Source organism: Euprymna scolopes, chromosome 15 (genome assembly GCF_053919585.1).
Source record: "Euprymna scolopes isolate OS-2025 chromosome 15, ASM5391958v1, whole genome shotgun sequence".
NCBI classification, from domain to species: Eukaryota; Metazoa; Mollusca; class Cephalopoda; order Sepiida; family Sepiolidae; genus Euprymna; species Euprymna scolopes.
In genome coordinates, this window is record NC_136496.1 from 24,617,651 (window position 1) to 24,642,650 (window position 25,000).

The window sequence follows — 25,000 nt, forward strand, 5'->3', positions numbered from 1 at the left end:
ATGTTATATATTTTTTTGGTTCATTTTCTTTTGAAAAACAGATGGCGTTCTCAAAATATTAAGACATCTACCATCTTGGTTATATCGAACAACAAATTTATATTTACTGATTTGTATTGTGATTATCTTGAAAAATAAATGGATATTCGAAATTAAAAAAAAAATATAAAACAAATAAGACATTCTAAAGTTTGGTTATTTTTGTTCATACGTCACGTCAATATGACAGCCGGTTCCCTGCATTGTTATAGCCTTCTTATAATCCTACGTATATATATTTTATTGTATGACTTTCGTTACAACTTATTCTTAAAAGACTGATTGTTTTTTTAGAGAGAGACACACACATTTCGATGTCGTTATCAGTTTATATGAAGTCCGAATTGGTGTGTATTTAGTAGTTGTTGTGAATTATAAATAAGGAAACTTGGTGAAAATAGTACAGTTAAAAGTAGTCCAATCTTTCTTTAATCAATTTATTTAGCTTAAGCTGCCCACTTAAAAGTAGCCCGATCTCTCCAATCTTTCTCTTAACGACCAACTGACATCATAAGACAAAATACAATTCTTTTTCCTACAGATGGCGCTAACATGTCATACGTCTCACAGTTTATAAATTGTTTTAGGTGATCATGTGACCATATAAGGAAACTGCAATTTAGTTCTGCTCTATTGATTATGTTGGGGTTGTAATTCTTTTAATAGAAGTGTTTCTTTAAGTCTCAAGTTTCCTTGATCTCTTTCTGTGGCTACTATTTTTACTAGTATGTATTAAGTAAGGTTGTGATTGTGAGGCAGATATTTATACCAATGAGAACGGCTAGATTGTAATGTGTTGCTTTATGTATTTGTGCAATGGCATAATTGTGCTACCAATGTAGAATTCATGGCATGCCGCACATTTATTTGGTACACCGAACCCGTGATATTGCATAATCCTATATAATTGATGGGACAACTTGATTGCGTACATAGTCGTTGGTAACTATTTCTTAGTTCTAAGTGCTCTCCGTGTTGGTCTGTAGTGTGTGAGTTAGATATCTAACTTTTCCCTGATTGATGATGGTGTTCAGAATGACTAACGTAGTATCATACTTTGAAGTGTGGTAGTTTTAAAGGAACAGTTATTGAAGAGTGCGTATTGTTGCTGTTTCAAGGAGTCTTGGAGGTAGTGTTTAGCATGTGTAGGATATCAGTTTTATCTGAATACTTACTTAAAACGTTTAATGGAGGTGGCTTTATCCATGCAAGTAATGTATTTGGTACGAGTGCAGTTAGGTTCATAGCGTATCCTATTTTAGCTGTGGATAGGGAGAGCCAATTGTACTTTATGAAGATAGCCCTGCATGCGCTCGTCCTATCTAAAACTTGTGTATATGTGTAATATTTCGGTTGTGATGCTAAAGGTGAATTCTACAAGTAAAAGAGATACATATGTGTCCGGGTGTTTCGTGGTGAAATGCATGAATGGGTCAGCGTTTTTGATGATGATGAGAATTTTATTGGCTTCCTTGTAGGATAATGTGAGAATGGGGATATCGTCTACATATCTTGTGAAGAATATGTTGGAGTGGCAGCTTCTTAAGGCATGCTTGATATATGTTTGTATGTTTGTTATTTATATTTAGAAATGTGTATTAGCGATTGTTATGCATAGTAGTTCAGGTATGGCGGTAGAAGCAAAATTCGTTTTCGAAGATGCAGTTCGTAATGAGATACATGCGTAGACGTGTTCGTACGGATTTGTATAGGAAGACAACGTCGAGACTAAATGCGTATTTGTTGTATTGTAAAAGTTGGGATTGTAGGGATGATGACCTCGGCTAAGCTACTTGCGTATCTTGCCTAAGTAGATAGTAAGACTTTAAGTAGTTGTGGAAGGAATTAGCTGATTTTATGCATTTTACGCTAGAGACGACATGAGTGTTGCCAAAGGCCTTTTTTCTTGTGTGTTTTATTAGATGGTAAAATATGGAGAGTCTGCTGTTTCTGATGGTCAGGATTCATTTGTATTTGTTGAGATGCTTCTACTCTTAGATATTAGGCTCCAATCAGTATTTATTTGGTTTACATATTCTGTGGGGGAGATGTTGGTGGTAGGTGCATACAATGTCTGGTGGTTGCGGTATTCTAGTATTGAGAGATAACACAGGATTTCGATCCTTTGTCGGAGGAAAAGAATACTAGGTAATTCTTTTGAAGGTTCTGGAGAATAAACCGTTGTGTTTTTGTGATATTTGGCTGGATGTTATATTGCAGTGGTGTTCTCGGTGTCGGTAGAGTAGGTGTCCGTGTTGCGATTCATGGTTAAAGGCATACAATCATTTAATGTAGTCTGCTGTTCTGCAGAAAAAATCTCATATATATATATATATATATATACATATTACAATTAAATAATAATTATTCATTTATACCTAGAGAAAAAGAATTTCATGCTTTTGCAACTATCAGTGAAGGAAGTTACAATTCCTGCTGAGCAGGTAATGTTAACCATGCTACGAAACTAGCCTTTAATTCTAAACAATTACCGCGAAAATGAAAGGAATTAACAACTTATAAACGCCACATTCAGACAGAGACATTAGACAATCGAAAGTGGTCAAACTAGCGAAAGTCCTAAACGTTTCATGAACACTAATTTATTTTTATTTTTATTTTTAATTTTTCAGAAGTGCCCTATTTTTAAATATTTTTTAAAATAGGCTTATATATATATATATATATATATATATATATATATATATATATATATATATATATATATATATATGTATATGTGCGTGTGTGTGTGTGTGTGTGTGTACTGCTGATCAAAAATTTAAGACCACTTAAAAATCTTTAAAAAACACATTTTTTTCAGGATAGATTTTAAACCCTTCCCAGTTAAGGTTACCAATACTACAATATAAAAGGTTATGGAAACAAAAAGCTACATCCCAAAGATGTATTTTTAAAATTCACATTTTTATTAAATTAGGCTTTTTACAGATGATCAAAATTATAAGACCAGAGACAAAAATTCTATTAAATTGTACAAAAAGTGTATGAAAACATTCAGCAATCAAACTTAATAATGAGTCCTACCACAATTGCTTTTTATGACTTCAAAAATTCTTTAGGGCATGCTAGAAATAAGGGGTTTCATTAAGGTGCAGGGGGTCCTGCTCCAGTTTCTGAAGATGGCTTCACGAAGTTCATTTTTTGTGGAATATTGTTTGACATTTTGATAAAACTCTCTTGTCATCCATCCCCAAACATTTTCAATTGGATTCAAGTCCAGTGAACATGGAGGATGTCCCAAGAGATGGGCTTCATTTTCTTATAGAGAGATCAAGGTCCATATTGCAGTGTGGATTGCAGCAGCATTATCCTGTTGGAATAACCATCCATCCCCACACAAACGATGACCCTCCATCATCAAAGATGCTTTTTGTAACATGCTAACATAACTAGCTGCTGTCTGACGACCCTGCAACACCTGGAGCTCCTCTGTAAGAAAAGGCACCTCATACAATTATGGACTCTCAACCATTATGACGTGTTGAAAAAATTTCAAGCGGCGTGTTTTTGTTATGCCAATATCGCTAGAAGCCATCAGGACCATCTAAATTTAATTTTTTCTCATCAGAAAACAGGATTTTCTTTCACTTCGCAAAGTCCCAGGTTTGGTTGGTTCATGACCAAATCTTAAGCGCTCCACTTTGTGACGTCGAGGTAATCGAGGAATTTTTTTACGCTTCTTTTTACCATGCCTTTTTGTTGTAAGTGTCGCCTTATGGTTATTGGACTGCAATCACCATCTGTAACCGCCTTAATTTGACTAGAAGAAAGCCCTCTGCCATTCATCACAATCCGACTGATTCTTCTACTCAGTGCAGGATAATTTTTTTTTTTGGGGGGGGACTGCCATAATTGTCAGCGTCTTTAGAAAGTTGCAAATAACAGTTTTACTGCGATTTACCTAAGCTGCTAATGGCTCGCCGTGACAAACCTTGCTTATAGAATCCTAGAATTCGAGATCGGTCAACTTCGGTTAGTTTTCTTGCTTTAGGCAGTGTAATATTAGTGATTGCTGACTGAACTAAAAACATTAGAATTACCATAAATCTAACAATTTATACATTTGATCATTTGTAAAAAGCCTAATATAATAAAAATGCAAATTTTTAAATAAATTTTTTTAATGTACTTTTTGTTTCCTTAAGATTTAGATTGTAGTATTAAGTAACCTTAAGCCGGAAGAGTTTAAAATCCAAACTTAAAAAACGTTTCTGTTTAAAGATTAAGTGGTCCTAAATGTTTGATCAGCAATGTATATATATATAAATAAATATATATATATATATATATATATATATATATATATATATATATATATATGTGTGTGTGTGTGTGTGTGTGTGTTATTTTTTTATTACCGTTTTATCTGTTTGGTTACATATGTTTTGGATGCTGGACCGTGTTTACGATCTAACAGCCTCATCAGACCTTACAGAAATGGTTGGTTAGTATTAGGAAAAATTGTTTTTAAGAGGAATACAGTTCGGGAAGAAAAATGGAGGGGGTGGTGGGAGATAATATATACATATATGTACATATAGAAAGATAGATAGATAGAAGGATAGATAGATAGATAAATAGATAGATAGGTAGATAGATAGATATTCTGTTTATTATGCAAACATTATTAGTTACATATGTGCCTACATGTTTCAGTGGAATCCCATTTCAGGGATAACAATTCATCAGATACAAAAAAAGGACCTGTTCGAAATGGAATATGTATTCATATTAGAACGTGGATCGTCTTCTATTGAAACTGTTGTATAAATGAGAGAATACATATTTTGTAGACAGATTTTTCGTTATTATAATACAACTCTGTTATCTGAAAACATGTTTTCTCTGAACTACTCTTCTGTTTAAACCACTGCTTCATCAATCCTTTTCTGAAGCCACGTTTTCTTAATTTTCTCTTTTATTTAACAGATGTTTCTTGCCTCAGAGATCGCCCTAGATTTCGTGTCGACCCCAGAAAAACGTTTCATTTATCCTCCGGCTCATCATCGTTTTGCAATGTCGACGTTAAACCAAACGAATATTTCAAAGCAAGACGTTGGGGGTGAAGAAACCAGAGAACAAATGACTGAACAGTCTGTGGTCGCTGTTGTTGGACCTGCCAGTTCGGACACTGCCATTTCCACAGCGCACATCTTCAGTGCACTCCGACTGCCCCAGATTAGTTATTCTGCCACTAGCACTATTCTAAGTGACAGATCTGATTTCTTGTCTTTCTTCAGGTTTGTTATTATTTTTTTCGTTTTATTCATATTATACTAGCAAAGAGACCTGACGTTTTCCGGGATTGAATGAGGACCAACGAATGTTCCACACTTCCAATACTTTCATTATTATCTAAATCGATGAAATCGTCCATTTACTAATCAAATCGATTACCAGCTTTTTCCGGGACCCACCGAAATGCAGAGGAGGCGGCATCGCATACCTCCTGCAGTGACTTTTCCCATAATACTTTGCCGTCTACATTGCTCTGTAAAGAACCTACTGATGACTTTATATAATTATTTTTCCATAGTGGCTTGAATTAAAGTTTAAGATGCAAAAGCCATGTATCATAGTTTACTTTTATTGTAAAGAGAAACATTTATTTCGAATGCGCCCTTGCCTTATCAAAGAACCTACTGTTGATTTTATACATCATGCCCTCCTGCTTGTGCGGTGATAAACTTCTCAAATGCACCTAGGATGTTAAGCTGTGTAAGGGCGTAAACTTTGTTCAACATCGGACTGTTCTTTCATTAATCGGATCTTTCGATTATCGATGCAGGATTATATAATAAACTTCTGAAATGAAAACAGAAATGCCCAAGCAAGGTTAGATTAAGTATGAAAAGAGGTTTTATTAGATAATAGAAGTCCTTTCGAGAAGCAGGGAAGTCTTATGTTTTGACGACTGGCGCAGGAATCAGACGTCAACAGACAATGCTTCTTGGCCAAGCAAAAAAGAGAACAAAAGACCGTCCGGGATTTTGACCGATGACGTAAAAATCAAATATAAACACGACCAATAATAGAGTCTATGAATCGACAATCGCAATTCAGAAGTAATACTACCTAAAATATAAAACAAGTCAGTTTGAACGAAAGGTACAGTTGGTTGCCCGGAGAAAGACATATGTTGACCGAATTTTGCCTGTCGCCTCGCCACCCAATATTCCTTCTTTCGCCATTTGTCAGTAAAATCACCCGTCATTAATAAACACAGGCTGTAATTTCTTTATCCAGTACGTACAACGTAACAAGTTTTCTATTAGGTTTCAAGTTGACGATTAAAACTTAGTATGTAGGAAAGTTGCGCCATAGCGGGAAATTTACGTGGCGAAAAAACGAGTTTGATTCATTCTGTTTGCAGTTGGACACCAAGTTAAAAAAACATTTGCGTCGATGCTTCTTCCAGCGCTCCCCTGGGGGTCGATGTAGTTTTTTTTAGATGTATTGCTAGTGATGATCTAGTCTGGGTAAAATATTTATATATTTTTCATCGCTAAATGAATAGAGGAATTCTCCGTTTTGTTATATATTGTGAATCGCTTTTCTGTGGTTCTTGTCTTTTAAGGATCATTCCAAGTGACGCCTACCAAGTGAAAGCTATGGTGGACATTATGGTTTTCTTCAACTGGACTTACATTTCTCTCTTCGGTAGCGATGACAGTTATGGTCAGTTAGGTGAGTTGAGTTTTGGTCTATGATTTCACTCCAAACGGTTATATTCATGGCATTAACATATAAAAAAAATGGAGTTTTTCTCTTAAAAATGGAAATTTAAAAAAAACATGTAATGGATGTTCTTATAGTATTGCGTCAAATAAGCAAGATATGAAAATAAATAACTATATGAGATACCGACCAATAAGATAACCATTTTCTCCAGTTTATGCTGATGCTTATATCTCCTATTATGTGTTTAAATTGCACTTTTATTTTTTTGTGTTGGATGTATCACGCAACAAACGCAAGCTACTTTCGACAGACGACACCTTTAGCAATAACAGCCTCGGACTAAGTGCACTCTTGGGAATACACTTACGGTAATTCCAAATATCAGGCACATAGTACTATTTTAAACAAGCACCGCAGAAAAAAGATACATATAGGACGATACCATGGAAGAGAATGGACCGTAGACAGGAGGCACTATCTTGATGGATTTATTGGCTTCCCCACTGAGCAAATTTGGCACAAAGTTGTTTTTTAATGTGGAGAGTGAACGGGAAATGGGAACCAACTCCCTGGGGAGTAGGGGAGCTGGATAGTGACAATTGGTATGAAGAGTTTCCCCTACATTGATCAATAACTTATTGCTACGAGAACAATGGTCTTATATGTGGGGTTGCCCCCACATATAGTCTTTGAAATTCATGCCCAGCTCCCGCAGGGGCCGGGTGAAACTTCAAGGAGGCACTATCTTCGACAACCCTAAAAGAAATAATTAACTTCAAACAGTAGTACATCTTAAGAACAAGTCGACAAGGAAGAAATAATCTCAGTCACATGGCACTCTATCGAGCAACACTCTTATGAACTATGCACTAAAGACACAACATTTCTCAGGCAAGACTCTTATATAAGTCATTTTTCCAGGTTAAGAACTGGGTTATTAACCTACCGTCTTCAGTCATGAAAGGGTCTCTTGTGATCGTCCCCTACGCTAGCCAAAATTATGACTTCTCTCTTTCCTTCAAGACAGACACGGTGCAAAACGCCCTGCAAAGAAACCCCTGGTTTTCAGAATTTATCAGTTTACAGAATTCTAAAACCTCAACTAACAACCAGATTCGTCAAAAAGAACTGAACAATTGGAACGCGAAGAATATGAACGCAAAACAAACCCTTCAAGTTCTGTTCGATGTTACTCCCATGTTGCTAAGCAAGGCAGCTTACGTCAAAGACGATGTGTACGTGATCGCGCATGCGTTAAAGAAACTGCTTTGCACAGGAAACACATGCGCGAAAAAATGCGCCAGTAACGAACTCGACATGGCAGCAATAGTGGACACGCACTTGGATGGTGTCACTGTTCATATCCAGTTTGACAAACACGGAGATGTACCTGACCCATTTACCATATTCACCAAGATCACAGTGTAGTATATGTTCTGATGCTAGCCTTCAGATTTTCTTCCCTCAGTCAGTGGAGGAGAAATCGGTCGTGAATGAGACAAGTTTTATCTTTGTTCCCATCCAGAGTGCCCCTTTTTGGGAAGCTGGATTTTCCTCACATTAAAAACCGACCTTGTGTCTAACACTGCCCTCTTTGGGAGGCAAGCAAATAGGAACACTATAAGGTAAAATGTCGCTTACACCGTAGTTACTTTCTCAGGAGAAATGATACGAAATATCAAAACTCAAACAATTTGGCTACACCGGAAGCAGTAACGAATCTCGGATATATGTTGTTCTCCTAAGCGACATCATGTAGAATAAGGGTCCTCTGACACAGTTCTTTAAAAAAATTATCATAAAAATAACAGACTTCATGCACAATATACTCCTTTGAACGACACAGTAATGTAATAAATGCACAATAATCTTGTAGACGATAACACAAGGAATAACGGAACTCAGATTAATTTTACCCTTTTATACAGCACCGTTTGGAATAAGGTATCTTTGGCACAAAACACTCTTTCAGATTAACTGGAATTGCACGTAACGGTTTGACTAATAACTTTACTTGCGTCTAATAATCGATGTCTTTAAACAGAAATGGAAAATACGTTGATGTAACAAATTAATGAGTTTTATATATTAATTTATTTTTATTTCGGTAACCGCGACGGATAGGAACTTCGAATCTCCTAACTGCATTCTCTGCCATCACTGCCATCCGTAGTTGTTGTCGTCTCACCACATTTTGGCCAATTAACCTCTGGTTACCACCTGACGAAGGCCAGAGGAATTAGTTAGCCGAAACGTTATGAATAAACAAACCAATAAAAGATGAAAAACAACAACTAATAAAAATGAGACTAATAGTCCGAAATGAAAATAAATTAATATATATAATGCTCATCTCAAAAAATGAATTCCAATTAAGGATTAATATATATATATATATATATATATATATATATATATATATATATATATATATACATATATATATATATATATATATATATATATAATGAGTTTTATGTAACATGTTTGCTCTTTCAGGCATGTCGTCTTTTGAATACGAGGCGTGCAAAAGAAATATCGATATTGCTGTTAAAAAGAGATTTTCGTATAAAGGAATTTCGCAAATGGTTTCTTATTTAACCGGCTATATTCGAAACAACCCGATCGTCTACAGAAGTAATGTGATGGTTATATTTGCTGAAAGTCACTACGCTTATGCGTTGATCAAGGTAAGAATCTTTGGAATTCTTGTTTTATTATGACAATTAGACTTTGTTTAGAGTGGCTTAGAATGTTAAAACTGCAAGTAACAGTGCAATGTTTTCACACACGAGCGATCATAACACAAAAAAAAAAAAAACAAATAAAATATATTTTATGCATTTATGGACGGGTGTCTATACATGGTCTCTTTTCTACAAACGTTTCCGCTCATCGTCGTTTCAGGGTCGCTGTTCATGTGTGGCCGGATCGCCTTATTGTTGACAACCTCCCGTCTATTTAACTAGGCGGACAAACTATTCGTGGATGAAAAACACAAGAGAATTCTGCCGAGTTCTTCGATGTTTTCTTTGAGCAAATTTCATGATGTAACAAGATTAAGGACTGAAGTTTAATTTCTAAAGCATTGTTTCTTTCGTACAAAATTGTTGACACGCAGACGGGCATAAATCGATAACATTCAACTGAGATTGTTTCTACATCATCTGCACATTCGTTTCCTTGACTATTTTCGTTTGAAAACTTGATTCCTGTCATGGATTTATAGTTCGGCTATGTTATGTCTACTGAGCTGGACTTCTACCTCCCTGCTTCATCTTATTTCCAATTCAGTTTGCTAAGTTATATAGCATGTACTATTTTTAAGGTGGCGGGGGCATAGCAACCATTCTCAGGTTATTAAATGCCGAACCCAGCAATTCTGAAAAAAAAAATTCTATGCTTCTAATTGTTTATATCTTTTAATAGTTACTTACCGATTGAGCCTTGCAATGGTTGTAATGTTATTATTTGCTGCGTTTTGAGTCAGAAACCTATCAGGGAAGTGGGGAAGAAAGAAGAAAAAAAGCTACAAGAGGGGAGGGAAGAAAAAGGGGAAGGATGGGGGCTGTTGTTTTTGGGGGTTGCAGAACATGGCTGAGTTGTGCAAAAGAGAAGGAAGAACAATAACATTTATGTGCGGTGCATTATAGTCAGGAAGTCACGGTTTTCCAGACAACCTGATCTGGTAGCGCCAGGTTCGTGGACAAATATTTCCATTATCAAATTTCACAGAAGCTGATTTTATAAAAACCCCTACCATGTAACAACAGAAGAAGCTGACAAATGACACCCTCGACAAACCCGATAGGCAGCTAAATCCCACCCCCACACAGTAGAGACCCCTAGATTGAAAACATATTTCTACTCCAGTAGTTTCTTCCCCAGAACCGCTAGACTCTGGAATTCCATTCAGGTTCCTGCTTCCCTAACTGTACTGACATGTAGATGTTCAAGTGCAATGTGAACCGACATCTTGCTGCCTAAATCCAACATAGTGACCCAGTAGTTGCTGCTGCGATAGTAGCCCATTACACGAAAGTGGCAATGTGCCTTGTTTGGGGTGAAAAATGTAATAAAAAAATAAAATAAAAAAAATGGGAGCGTACATTAATTTGGCTGCTTTTAATACGTTAACTTCCCTATAGGCTGTAAGATTTGAAGTTTTCTTTATATATATATATATATATATATATATATATATATATATATATATATATATATAATTATTTTTTTACTATAATAATTAAATACCTACAGACACTAGTGTTTCATCCTTTCGGGATTCTTCAGTGCAGGGTGTCACGATTACTACCAGTCGACCGATTCGAACCCCGCGACACGAGACATCTCTGGCTCGATTAGCGGAGGCCGTATCCATTCGGCTACCATTAATCATGTGAAATAGCGTTGAATTTTAAACATTTTAATTTAAATGTTCATTACGTCAGACAGACAGTGATCAAATCGTTATACGATGATCTACGCATAAGAGCTAAATTGACCGACTTTTTAATTCAACAGAAAGTGCTCAACGATAAGAAACGTATTTCTTAAAGGGGCTGTCATAATTATTTTTTACTATAATAATTAAATACCTACAGACACTAGTGTTTCATCCTTTCGGGATTCTTCAGTGCAGGGTGTCACGATTACTACCAGTCGAACGATTCGAACCCCGCGACACGAGACATCTCTGGCTCGATTAGCGGAGGCCGTATCCATTCGGCTACCATTAATCATGTGAAATAGCGTTGAATTTTAAACATTTTAATTTAAATGTTCATTACGTCAGACAGACAGTGATCAAATCGTTATACGATGATCTACGCATAAGAGCTAAATTGACCGACTTTTTAATTCAACAGAAAGTGCTCAACGATAAGAAACGTATTTCTTAAAGGGGCTGTCATAATTATTTTTTACTATAATAATTAAATACCTACAGACACTAGTGTTTCATCCTTTCGGGATTCTTCAGTGCAGGGTGTCACGATTACTACCAGTCGAACGATTCGAACCCCGCGACACGAGACATCTCTGGCTCGATTAGCGGAGGCCGTATCCATTCGGCTACCATTAATCATGCATATATATATATATATATATATATATATATATATATATATATATATATATATATATATATATATATATATATATATATATATATATATATATATATATATATATATATATATATATATATATATATATATATATATATATATATATATATATATATATATATATATATATATATATATATATATATATATATATATATATATATATATATATATATATATATATATATATATATATATATATATATATATATATATATATATATATATATATATATATATATATATATATATATATATATATATATATATATATATATATATATATATATATATATATATATATATATATATATATATATATATATATATATATATATATATATATATATATATATATATATATATATATATATATATATATATATATATATATATATATATATATATATATATATATATATATATATATATATATATATATATATATATATATATATATATATATATATATAAGAGATCATTAAGAGAGGGAAATCATCGCGCATCTAAAACAGACATCGAAAGAATAAAGCATTGTAATCTCTAATCTTAATCGTATAAACCAGGAAACAGGCTCACATATTACTTGCTTTTATGATGTTTGCGTTGGCACCGAGAGCTCACCATACTTACTCTACGAATGTTTAACTCTAATTAGCATTTCTATATTATCACTTGGTTGTTTGGTTCATGTTGGATCGTTTTTAACGTATTCCCATGTATAACATTCAAACCGTGATTCAAGTGCCAGCAAAACCGAGTCGACCATTTTGAGAAAATGATTAACTTGTCTCAGAGCTTCTAAATTTACCTGCTTATGAGAACAAAATAATATAACGTATTTTTCCTTTTCTTTTTAGGAATTCCAAAAACACAATTTCACTGACAAGACATTCTTCGGCACTGAGAGCTGGACCAGCAGTAATTGGGTTCTTAACCTACCATCTTCAGTCATGAAAGGGTCTCTTGGGATCGTCCCCTACGCTCGCCAGAATGATGACTTCACTCTTTTCCTCAAGACAGACACGGTGCAAAACGCCCTGCAAAGAAACCCCTGGTTTTCAGAGTTTATCAGTTTACAGAATTCTAAAACCTCAACACAAAAACAGATTCTTGAAAAAGAATCGAATGATTGGAACGCGAAGAATATGAACGCCAAACAAACCCTTTACGAACTATTCGGTGTTAGTCCCATATCGCTAAGCAAGGCGGCTTACGTCAGAGACGCTGTGTACGTGATCGCACATGCGTTAAAGAAACTGCTTTGCACAGGAGACACATGCGCGAAAAAATGCGTCAGTAACGAACTAGTCATGTCGGCAATAGGAGACACTAAATTTGATGGTATCACTGGTCATATCCAGTTTGACAAACACGGAGATGTACCTGGCTCATTTACCATATTGAATATACAGAACTCTGGCGACGACAAGTTGAGATTCAGGGACGTCGGTGTGTGGAATCACTCCGCCCTTGATCTAAAAACAGAATATATAGGTAAGGTTTTTATATTAGGAACCTAAGAATCATTCTGAACTAGAAATAGCTGTAAATGTATTCTATAGTTAAGTATATAAATTTGATTTATATAGAACTGGTGTTATTACACAAATGAAAATTAATATATATATATATATATATTTATATTTATATATAGGTATTTAATTATTATAGTAAAAAATAATTACTTATATATATATATATATATATATATATATATATATATATATATATACTAGCAAAAGTACCCGTCGTTGACTGGGTTCAAAGACAGCCTACAGTAAATTGACTCTGAATCATGAAAGTATGAAAGGTTATGAAAAGGAAGGGGTATAAATTTGTGTCGAATTTGGGGGTATCAAAACCAAAGCAAAATATGATGAAAGTAAAAATAAAATAGATAAACCCCATAATTTTTTATACCATACCTGTTCACACTGAAACACTTATCACAAATATTATGTGGATCTATATTAAAAAAACCTTGTTAAACTTTTTGACATATTTAATTATACAATACTTCTTTAAACTGAAACATAATTATCAAAGTATACTTACGCAGATAGATATAAAAAGTCTTTATTAAAGTTTGTGCCTATTTCCATTCTACGGAGGTCAGGCGCGAACGCAGACCCCACAATTTTATTATACCATCCTAATTTAAGTTAAAACTTACTTATCAAATTATTATTATGTACATCTATATCAAAACACTTGTAAACGTTTTTTTTATTATTTAAATGTTTTTATTTCCATACTTGTGGACCAGGCGCGAACACAGACCCCACAATTGTAATGAACCACCGTTCTGCCAGATCAATCATACCCATTCCTGTGTTTCGATACATATTCTATCAATATATGTAATCAGTTTTTTAAAATAGTCAACTATATAGGAGACTATTCGTGACCAGACACACGCACACAACATTATATTATATATATATATATATATATATCTATATATACATATATATATATATATATATATGAATATATATATATATATATATATATATATATATATATATATATATATATAGTTACTACTGATGGGACGATTCCAATATTTTTCCCGATTCCGATAGAATTACCGAGTCGGTACTAATTTTCCGGTTCCGATTCTTTATGAGTCTCTAAATATGTTTTTTATAGAATAATTATTATTTCCCGATTACGATAACAAAATCATGTTAAATGTGCATAAATATTCTCAAACGTAAAATCACACTTGTGGGTGATGAACTATTGATTTGATTTCTTCTTGTTTAAAATCAATAAATGTTGATTATTTTATCATCACTACCAGCAGTGGAAGATTTTTATTTTTTTTAATAAAATCAAACATAAAAACTGTAATTACAGGATTCGTTTTTGGCATAAGAAAACTGACTTTTTTTTTCCGATTCCTAGACCGATTCCGATGTCCCAGAGAGTTCCGATTTTTTTTTATTTGATTACCGATTCTGATTCCGATTCATCGCCTCAACATGAATATATACCAAGTGGTTATTTTCCATGATTAACACTTGATTTCTATATAAGATACATATGTTTACCCTGCTTCTCAAACGTGTATAACGTTTACAAACAGTGAAGATCATTAATTTTCGTGCCATTTAACTGTTTTAGTTTATCTTTATTGTAGGATTTTGTGAACCTTTTTTTTTTTTTTTACAAAGAAGTCACCACCACTTACAAATGTCCGGGGGCCACTCGGGGATAAAGGTTATAAATGTACGTTAGTCAGTGGGACAATATCGTAGTAATCGTTAGTAATGGACATTTGGTAAATTTGTTAACAAGTCGAACGGCTAATCAAGAACTTGTTTACGTTGGACTTGAAGGCAATCATATTGTATTCAGCTGGAAAGCAGCCAAACGGAAGATAGTTCCACAGGTGTGCAGTTCTAAGAAAGAAGCTTTATTCATGGAATCTATGTTTAGGTTTAGGAACAGATAAAGAGTGGGGAAAATTATTGATAGGGGTTTCAGCTAGACGAGTGTTTTCAGTGAATTTTGTCGAGTGGGGGCCCATAGATTGAAGCTCAGACGAGCACTTGCCATAAAAATAACAATGAAGCAGAGACAGGCTCGCAACATCTCTTCTGTGAGAAAGATGTGTCAGGGAAAAGAAAAGGGCATCCCCTACTAGGCTATGAAGTTTATTTTGAACTCTATCAAAGCAGGATAAGTCCTTTCTAGCAACTCCTGCCCAGATGTGGCAACATTACTGCATCCTTGGACGTAACTGGCTCTTATATAGATAGAGAATTGCATCAGCAGTGAGATATCTACTGGATCGATAGAAGGATCCCACCATTTTTCCAGCGACCCTTGGAAACGGATTTGATGTATGTGTTCCATTTCAGATTAGGCATAAAGGTTAAGACAAGAAGTTTGTCAAAATATGAGGTCTCCCCAAGATTTCGACCAACTCTTTTTAAGAAGCGTCGTTTAAGGAGTTTGCTTTCATTTTATGGCAATCATAACTACAATGAGGATCCTCGTAATTTTCATAAAAATTGGAAATGTTTAAAAAATTTTCTATTAGCTAGGGGCAAATAGCTCCACTGCCTTGGGGAAGGCACAGGCCAAGCGAGTATATCCTGAAAACAATCACACACAAAAAACCTGGTTTAAAGTCACGATTGACGGATAATGAAGTAGTGCAACACCTGTTCGGCAACTCCTGCAGCTGCGCTGTCTCCGACTGTATTGGCTTACCTTTCCGCCGTACTGTGTAATGCTGAGAGAGGAAGTCTTGTAACTGGACAAATTTGGCTCTCCTTATCACACGCCCAGGCCTGCATCTAGCGAACCAATTCCAGCTTAAAACTATACAGATGTTACAGTGCACCAGACTCGATACAGAATGCCTTCTTAGGCACCCACTTGCCAGCATAATCATAAAAAGTTTTAGAAGACCATGGAAAGATCCTTTATAATGTCATACACAGTGGAGTTAAATGGGAACGACTTAATTATTAATGACGTCACTATTATGGCATCAATGTTATTTTTTTTATTAGATTTTCGTTTTTCTTATGTTTATTTATCAAATATTCAAATACGTATTTATGCAAATATTTTTTAAATATTTTTACCTGCATAAACGTATCAGCGTAAACTATGTTTAAACAATATTTAAACAAAAACATATTTGAATATTTAATAAATATGAAGTAAATGTAAACAAAAGTCAAAAAGAGAAGGGTGGCGCAATAATAATAAAGGGGTGTCTCACTACATTTCCTATACTCTCCATGTCTTTTGACAAATTTTATAAAGGAATGTGAGTTATCACAACAGCCGTTTTTCATTGATTTCTAAATGGTAATTACTAACTAGTCTTAACTAGAATTTGGGTGGCTCTAACCCTCCCCAAGGTCCAATTCGTGATCGTACTCCAATAGTGGAGGTCTGGTTAGTGCTATCTTTCTTCAGTTTTCCACCTTCCTTGATCTTTCTTGATTTGGGGTGATGCACTACAATTTTTTCCACTCATTTTTTTTTGGTGGGGTAGACGGAAGGGGAGTAAGATGACAAGGAGAGTAAGATGAGACGGGGAGTAAGATGAGAAGGGGAGTTAGATGAGAAGGGGAGGGAGATAGAAAAGGGGGGTGTAGTCAGTCTACAAATACGCAGCTTCAGTTTTCTTGATTTTATTTCTGTTTTAATTCTCTTATGTTTTCTATGTGCTCGGTTAGTGATTGTCATTCTTGGAGATTAAATTTTGCGGTGATCAATATTCCTGTTCTCTTGTTTCTAAGTTCTTTGGGACTGTTCCTAATGCTCCTACAATTATTGACATTGTGTTGATTTCATTCAGGTTCCATATTCTTTTTAGTTCTCCGGCAAGTTCCACATATTTGTTTCGTTTCTCTGTGTCTTTGCTTTTTAGGCTTTGGTCTGCTGGGATGGGAAAATCTTAAATACACAGGTTCTTTTTTCTTGTTAATGATTATGAGGTTTGGTTGTGTGGCTCGGATGGGTTTATCCGTTTGTATCTCCATACCCAAAGGATTTTGCGATTTTCATTTTCAAGTATAGGCTGCGGTTTGTGTCTGAACAATTTGTCTGCGTGTTCGAGATGTAGTCGTCTGCAGAGCTTCTAATACACTGCCTTCTCTGTGCGGTCGTGATGCCTTTGTATTCTTTTTGGGCTAATTTACTGCATTCGCTTATTATGTGGCTTATCGTTTCGTCTTTCTGTACAGAAAGTCTATATTTCCTGTTTTCCTGTTTTATCTATTTAGGCTTTAATGTGATTCGTTCTAATCGGATCAGTAGAGATTATGTTTCTCTGTGTATGTGTCCTTTCCTCAGCCATGTCTAGGGGTTTATGTGATTTTCTTCTGTTGTCATTCTTACGAATCACCTATGTAATGCTTTCTCTTCCCACTTTTCTTTTCTTGTCTTTTTTATTTTTGGTTTTATCGTAGTCTGCATTGTACTTCCTGACGGTATCACTGACTGCGATGATCAATATTTCTATGTTCTGGCCAATGCACTTTTTTCAAGGCGTTCTACACAGTCTTCTACGTTTATTAGTCTTCTTCGTTCCTTTTCTTAGAAAGTCGGTCGGTATCGTCTTTTGGGTGTAATACATTATTATTATTATTATTATTATTATTATTATTATTATTATTATTATTTTTATTATTATTTCAGTGTGGAAAGGTGGTGAAATTGTTACATCCCGATGCACAGACGAATGTCGTCCAGGGTATCGAAAACTTTTTGGAACAGATAATGATTGTTGGACGTGCGTTCAATGTGAAAACGGTAAGTCTATGGTCCTTCCTCCGAATTAAAATTGAATTAATACCTTTTTTCTATTACATAATAAAATAAATTGTTACAATGAAAATAAGAATTGTGTTTTCCGTGATGGAAGCTTGTTTAAATTTAATTATAATTCAAACAACGGTTCTATCACGGAAAACACAACTCTGACTTTCATATCACGTGCCCCAAGTGTTTCCTTCCGGCATTTTAAAATAAAATGCTTTACTAACTCTTTTTTTTTCTTCAAATTTGCGTCATGGTGAGGGGGGGATTAATAAATGTATAACATTCTGAAGATGCCGTGTATCGCCGAAATATTAATTTTAAACAAATAAATATTTGTTTGTTTTCATAATATTGCGTTGTCATTTGACATTGTTTTTAAATTATTCGAGAAGAAACCCTGCGTTGCCCTGAAGAATAACTTCAAAGTTGAAACTCAGGAACACATTCCTTAACGCATACAAGAAAAAATTTTTAAAAAAGCTTAGCTGATCCCGTTTTCGTTGGTTAATATATTAAATCTTATTGAGTTGGTTACGGCCAACATCCAAACACGCTTCCTAAAAATCTTGCTACTCATCAGGAGAATAAGGAACAATATACTTATGTTGGATCTATAAAAAGAAAACTTGAATATAATCTAAAAAAAAAAATGACATCTCTCCCTTTTTACTGACGCCGTATCTCACACTGCCTCTTAACTTTGATTGGTTGTTATAGCTGCCAGTTTTAATTTAAAGCACTGCCTATCTCGGCAAAGAATTAAAGTTGCTGCTACTGATTGAGACAACATCAAATGTGCAGCAAGAATAAAAAAAGAAAGATTGAGTTAAACTCATGTTTATAAGAATTATATCTATGATTCTGGACTAATTTTTTATGATTTGATTCTAGACTTTTTTACAAAGGAGACAGCACTCATCAAGGCCCGGAGGGCATTCGAGGATAAGGGTAATGAGTGCCCAGCAGTTAATGGGAACTTGTCGTAGTAATCGGTAGCAGTGAAAATTTGGTAAATTCGATTACTAAAAGAAGAATTACTAAGCAAGAATTTGTTCATGTTCGACTTGAAGACAAGAGTGTCGTAGTCAGTTGGAAAGCAGGAAAACGGAACAGTTCCACTGGCGTGCGGTTCTAAGAAAGAAGCTTTGTTCGTGGAATCTCAGTTTAGGTTTAGGCATAGATAAAGAGTGGGGGGAGAATTACTGATAGTGTTTTAAGCTAGAAAGTTTTTTTTTCGTTAAAGTCAGGACAGGGGGACCATAGATTGGAGCTCAGACGAGCTCTTGCCATAAAGTAAGGATAAAGCAGATATAGGCTCCAAACATCTTTTCTGTGGGAGAGAATTTGCAGGTAAGAGAAAAAGGGCATCCCCCACTAGGCTACGACGTCTTATTTTGTTTTGGCGTTGACGTGTTATGGGAATTGTTAATTCGAAAGTCGGAATTGTGATAATTGGAGTAAGCATTTCATGTGGAATTGTTAATTACGATCCATCGTCATGTTTTGGAGAATTGTTTATAACAAATCACACACTTAACGGCTGAGAGAACACATTAAAGTTAAGAGCTGGTGCGAATTAAAGCCTCAGTGAAAAGGAGTGCTGTAAATTTTAATTTAGGTTTTAAGCACGAATTTAGCCGAGAGATGTCTGTTCATAGGACATTTTAATTTTCTGCATGCTAGACGAAGCAGGATACAGGGGCGGGATTCCAAAGTCTAGCAGTCCGAGATAAGTGTCTTTCACATTGAAGGTGAGTAATTTTGCTGCTTGTGAAGTTAGTCAGTGGGATTTGCAACTAAGCGACACCAGTGCTACGAGATCGTCGGAGTACACTAACGCACTTCTAAAAAAAATTGAAGCGATAGGACAGGGATTGCAGCTTGCTTGTCAAGGAGAGAAATATTAAATTAGATATCTTTTCATTTTGACTATTATAAACTAAGGAAGGACTTTTCTTTATAAGTTCATAGATCAATAAGAGACGTAATGCAGTCTTGTGGATTTAATTATGAAGTGACATAAATACTTTTGTAGATTTAAAAAAAATTATGTTAATGATTTTTTTTTTAATTTCAATTAATATTGAATTAGTAATGAGTATTATGAAATAACAAATAAATCCCCAAATTCACGTTGGTGCGAGAAATACATAGACACCTGAAGTTGTCTAATAACAATAAATCACGATTTGAGCTTTTGACAAAAATAAAACGGTAATTTTTTTAACTTTGACTCCTATTAGGACCCCTTAAAATTTATTGCTTAGGACTCAAATAAAGTTATCAAGTTAGATCCATGTCCAACGAACCTATATCTACAATTTCAAGTGTTTAGACCCAAAATAATAGGAGGAGTTTGGTAGAGTTTTCAAAGGTAAAATCGTTGAACTTTGAGCCCGTAATCGCCAAATGTCTGTCCCAAAACTAATAACATCGATTTTCCCAAATCTCAGTACCCAGTATATCAAATTTCGAATCTGTAGGCTTAAAATTGACAGAGTTATTGCGCAAGGAAATGTACACAGACACACACAGAGACACGTTCACTTATATATATATATATATATATATATATATATATATATATATATATATATAGTCATCCACATACAGTACTGTTTCGCTGTTTCACAGCTCATCAGTGCGGCTAGACAGGCAACTACCTCAAGCCAGGATTGAAACCCGACCGTTTATACGGCAGTCAAGGCTTCTAACCATCTTGGGCCACGCATGGTCTCCCAGCTAGTGTGCTGTGTGTGTGTGTGTGTGTGTGTGTGGGGGGGGTATGTGTGTGTGTACACTCTCGTTCGTTCGTGTTCTCTCTCGTTCGTTCGTGTTCTCTCTCGTTCGTTCGTTCGTGTTCTCTCTCGTTCGTTCGTGTTCTCTCTCGTTCGTTCGTTCGTGTTCTCGTTCGTCCGTTCGTGTTCTCGTTCGTTCATTCTTTCGTTCGTGTTCTCGTTCGTTCGTTCGTGTTCTCGTTCGTTCATTCTTTCGTTCGTGTTCTCGTTCGTTCGTTCGTTCGTGTGTTCGTTTGTTTGTTCGTTCGTATTCTCGTTCGTTCGTTCGTTCGTTCGTGTTCTCGTTTGTTTGTTCGTGTTCCCTCTCGTTCGTTCGTTCGATCGTGTTCTCTCTCGTTCGTTCGTGTTCGTTCATATATTCAATCCTGGGCAACGTAGGGTCTCCCAGCTAGTATTAATATATATATATATATATATATATGTGTGTGTGTGTGTGTGTGTGTGTGTGTGTGTGTGTGTGTGTGGTTGAATTTTAATTATCAAATTTTCATAGAGTTATTATTAGTAATGCCTATTAATGCATCGCTATCTTTAAATAGAAACACGAGTTGAATTATCATACGAGGTGTAAGAGTTTCATTTCGTTTGCTATCTACAGATTTAACTATATTTTAAATGTTCATGTATTGTCTTTTTTGCAGATCACTTTTCGAATGTCACTAACATGGAACTATGCGAGAGTTGCATTTCACTGTTCGGTCCTGGCTGGAGTTCTAACGCAAACAAAACGAAATGCCAACCACTTCCTTGGGATTATTTAAATTGGGACGAAAATCTCTCCGTCGCTTTGCTAGCTGGATCAGCTTTTTTCTCTTTCCTAACTTTCATCTCCCTATCTCTTTATATCCGCTTTCGCAACAGCTACGTCATCAAGGGCTCCAATCGCGAACTGACCTATGTCCTATTTGCGATTCTCTTCTCCTGCTTCTTATCTCCGTTTTTATATATCGGTCGACCCAATAAGATAGTGTGCATTGTTCAGCCCACCTATATCGCGCTGGTTCTTACTTCCCTGATGCTTATAATTTTATACAAGACCTATCGCATCCTGGTAATCTTCGAATTGCCTCCAACAAATTTGGTTAACATCCAAGCCGACCGTAAATCACGCGACCGACGCCATCGTCTTTGTTTTCTCGCCGTTGAGCTCATCGTTTTCAGCGCGATGTGCCTGTCGACGTTCTCGATCACCCCTGGCATAACATTTCACTACTACAGCGAAAATATCTTCATCGACTGCGGACCTAACTGGGAATATCTTAACTACGTAGCCCTATCCATTTTCGGAGCACTCACCGTTGTGAACGTCTACATGGCGTACAGGGTGCGAAAGTTGCCCGAAAATTTTAACGAGGCGCACCAGATCAGCACCGCGGTCTATATTCTCTTCCTTGTCTGGCTCGTGACCCTGATAGCGATCCTTGGACCTCAAGCTAAAAAAAAGTCCGCTTACTTCTGCATATCTTTGCAGCTGCAGGCAGTTGTGATCTTGTTGGCGATGATTTTCCCGAAGCTGAAGGTGGTGCTGTGCAACCCGGCCAAGGACACGCCACAGGCGATCAGACTGCAGACGATCGCCTATGTTATGAAAGAACAATCAAAAGTAAGGAGGGGGAGCATATCTACAACGTCTGAATATTGAGCACCTTGTATTTTTGATAGACGAGAAAACTAAGACTAATAGGCCTCTCCTCTCTTTCGCCCTTTTATATTGAATGGCTTCACGTATTGTCAATAGCGATTTATTATATATATATATATATATATGTACATATATATATGTATATATATATACATATATACATATATATCATTTATATTTTATAGAGGGAATTAAAACTTGAGTCTTAAGAGTAAAGCTCATTTTAATGTATTAATACTTTATCAGAACAGTGCTCATAGTTCTGTAGATATACATAAGCTCAATAGGTATATTACTACTAGAGCTATATCAATATTGAATATAAAGATTAATACTTGAAAATTATAAATCAGTTTCAAAAGGATGAACAAACAAAATCAATTTGCGTGTACAATCGTTTCGGAAACGATATTCGTTATATTAAAAATGACAATAAACGTTGACAATAATTGACAAAGACTGTTTTTTGTCTAACATAGTTTCCTCATAAGCAAAAAGAGGTGTAGTGAGTTTAAGACACCGACATAAAGCTAGCATTTTTGTAATACGTAAGGTGGATAGTCCTAATTGAGTTGCATTAGAAAATTTGTTTTAAAGTTCGTCTGTACAGAAGTGGGGATGTTGTCCGCAACATCCTCATGAATGTGTAGTGACACATAAATGCTGCCCATGTTTGTTGATATACAACCATGAGAAATTACCATTATTTAAAATAAAATAATGATTCGTTCAGTTAAGATTATTTGAATGTAGCACCCAAAATAGTGTTTATAACATCCTGATGGATGTTTTACAAAGATAAATGTGTTTAATAATCAATTAAATTTGAAAGCAAATATAGAAGACAAAACTCACTTTTAGTATTTACTACATTAAAAAAAAATATGTAGGATACGAGTGTCAGATTCATTTTAAAAGAATCCATTGTTTCTTCAGAATTACTTTTATGTAGCGAAGTTCCCATAAAACGCAAAACAAAATATGGAAGTGTGGTGGCGTGTCTAAACTACACTTATTTTTTATGAGATTCTACTTATCTCGATTAGCACCCCCTTAATAATAAGGCGAACACTTCAATTCCTTCTGGACATCATCCTCTGTTGGCTAACGTTTCTTTGTACAATAGTCTGTCAGGATAAGCATAGCTATATTTACCCTTACATGTAAACCTTTTTTTTTACATGGAGGTCACCACTTGTCAAGGCTCGGAAGCCACTCGGGGATAAGGGTTATTGCGCGAACAGTAATCAATGGGATAGTATCGTAGTAATCGTTAGTATTGGAGATTTGATAAAGTGTCTTACTTAAGGGCGATTCATCAGGAATTTGTTTATGTTGGACTTGAAGACATCCAAGTTGCAGTCAGGTGGCAAACAGTCAAACGAGAGAGCGTTCCACAGGCGTGCGCTTCTAAGAAAGAAGCTTTTTTCATGGAATCTACGTTTTGATTATGGCACAGATAAAGAGTGGGGAAAATTACTGACAGTGGTTTCAGCTAGACGAGTGTTTTTTGTAAAAGATTGGCGAAGGGTGACCAGAGATTGGAGCTCGGACGTTGTCATGGACATAACGATAAAACAAAGACAGGCTTGCAACGTCTCTTCTGTGGGAAAGAGGTTGCAGGGAAGAGACAAGGGTATCCTCCTCTAAGCCACGAAGTCTCTTTTGTACTATATCAAGGCAGGATAGGCTGTTTTTAGCAGCTTCAGCCCAGATATGGAAGCAGTACTCCATCCTTGGACGTACTTGGCTTTTATACAGATAAAGAATTGCATCAGTAGTGAGGTATCATCTGGAGCGTTAGAAGGATCAAATCATTTTCCCAGCGACCTGGGCAACAGACTTGATGTAGCTGTTCCATTTCAGATCAGGATTAATCGACAAAATAAGGGTGGACTTTAAATTCACTCTTGTCCGTTCGTCCGTTCGCCTCTCCGAACTTTTATCACTAACTACGTCTTGGTGTTTTTTGAAAATGTTCACAAACATTAAACATGATATGAGTATTTTAATAATTGAACGGATTTTCCGGGATAACTCCGATTGCACCCCTAAGGGTGCTTTTCGGGGTAAAATGGCTATCATTGACACTTTTTGCTTATTAAAAACAGATTGATGCCTTGGATTTTTATAAAACTTCCTGAAAAGTTGTAACTTACTGATGTCTATATAATTATGTTTGTCTATACTTCACGATTATAAATCTACCAACTATGTTGTTGTTTATTGTTTATTTTATTGATTTTTTTTACCAATATTTGGGCATGCAAATATGCACAGATTTATATAACAGACTAGCAGGGCTACCCGGCGTGGCATGGGGCCATATAAAAAATAGAATTCGTATTGTTTGGATTCATCGGAATATTGTTTTCATCGTGAGTGTGATT

The 25,000-nt window shown here is 35.4% G+C and overlaps 1 protein-coding gene across 1 annotated transcript in view; it reads left to right on the forward strand.

Annotated features, from left to right (window-relative positions):
• Positions 1 to 9,256: 9,256 nt before the first annotated feature.
• The window catches only part of LOC145293750 (extracellular calcium-sensing receptor-like), a 16,512-nt gene continuing 768 nt past the window's right edge, over positions 9,257 to 25,000 (forward strand). The window contains exons 1-4 of the mRNA XM_080140231.1: positions 9,257 to 9,434; positions 12,734 to 13,370; positions 18,048 to 18,161; positions 21,610 to 25,000. The exon at positions 21,610 to 25,000 is cut by the window's right edge and continues 768 nt beyond it. Coding sequence (XP_079996357.1) covers positions 9,330 to 9,434; positions 12,734 to 13,370; positions 18,048 to 18,161; positions 21,610 to 22,610 — 1,857 coding nt within the window. The 5' untranslated portion in view covers positions 9,257 to 9,329 and the 3' untranslated portion in view covers positions 22,611 to 25,000. The remainder of the gene's footprint in view (positions 9,435 to 12,733; positions 13,371 to 18,047; positions 18,162 to 21,609) is intronic.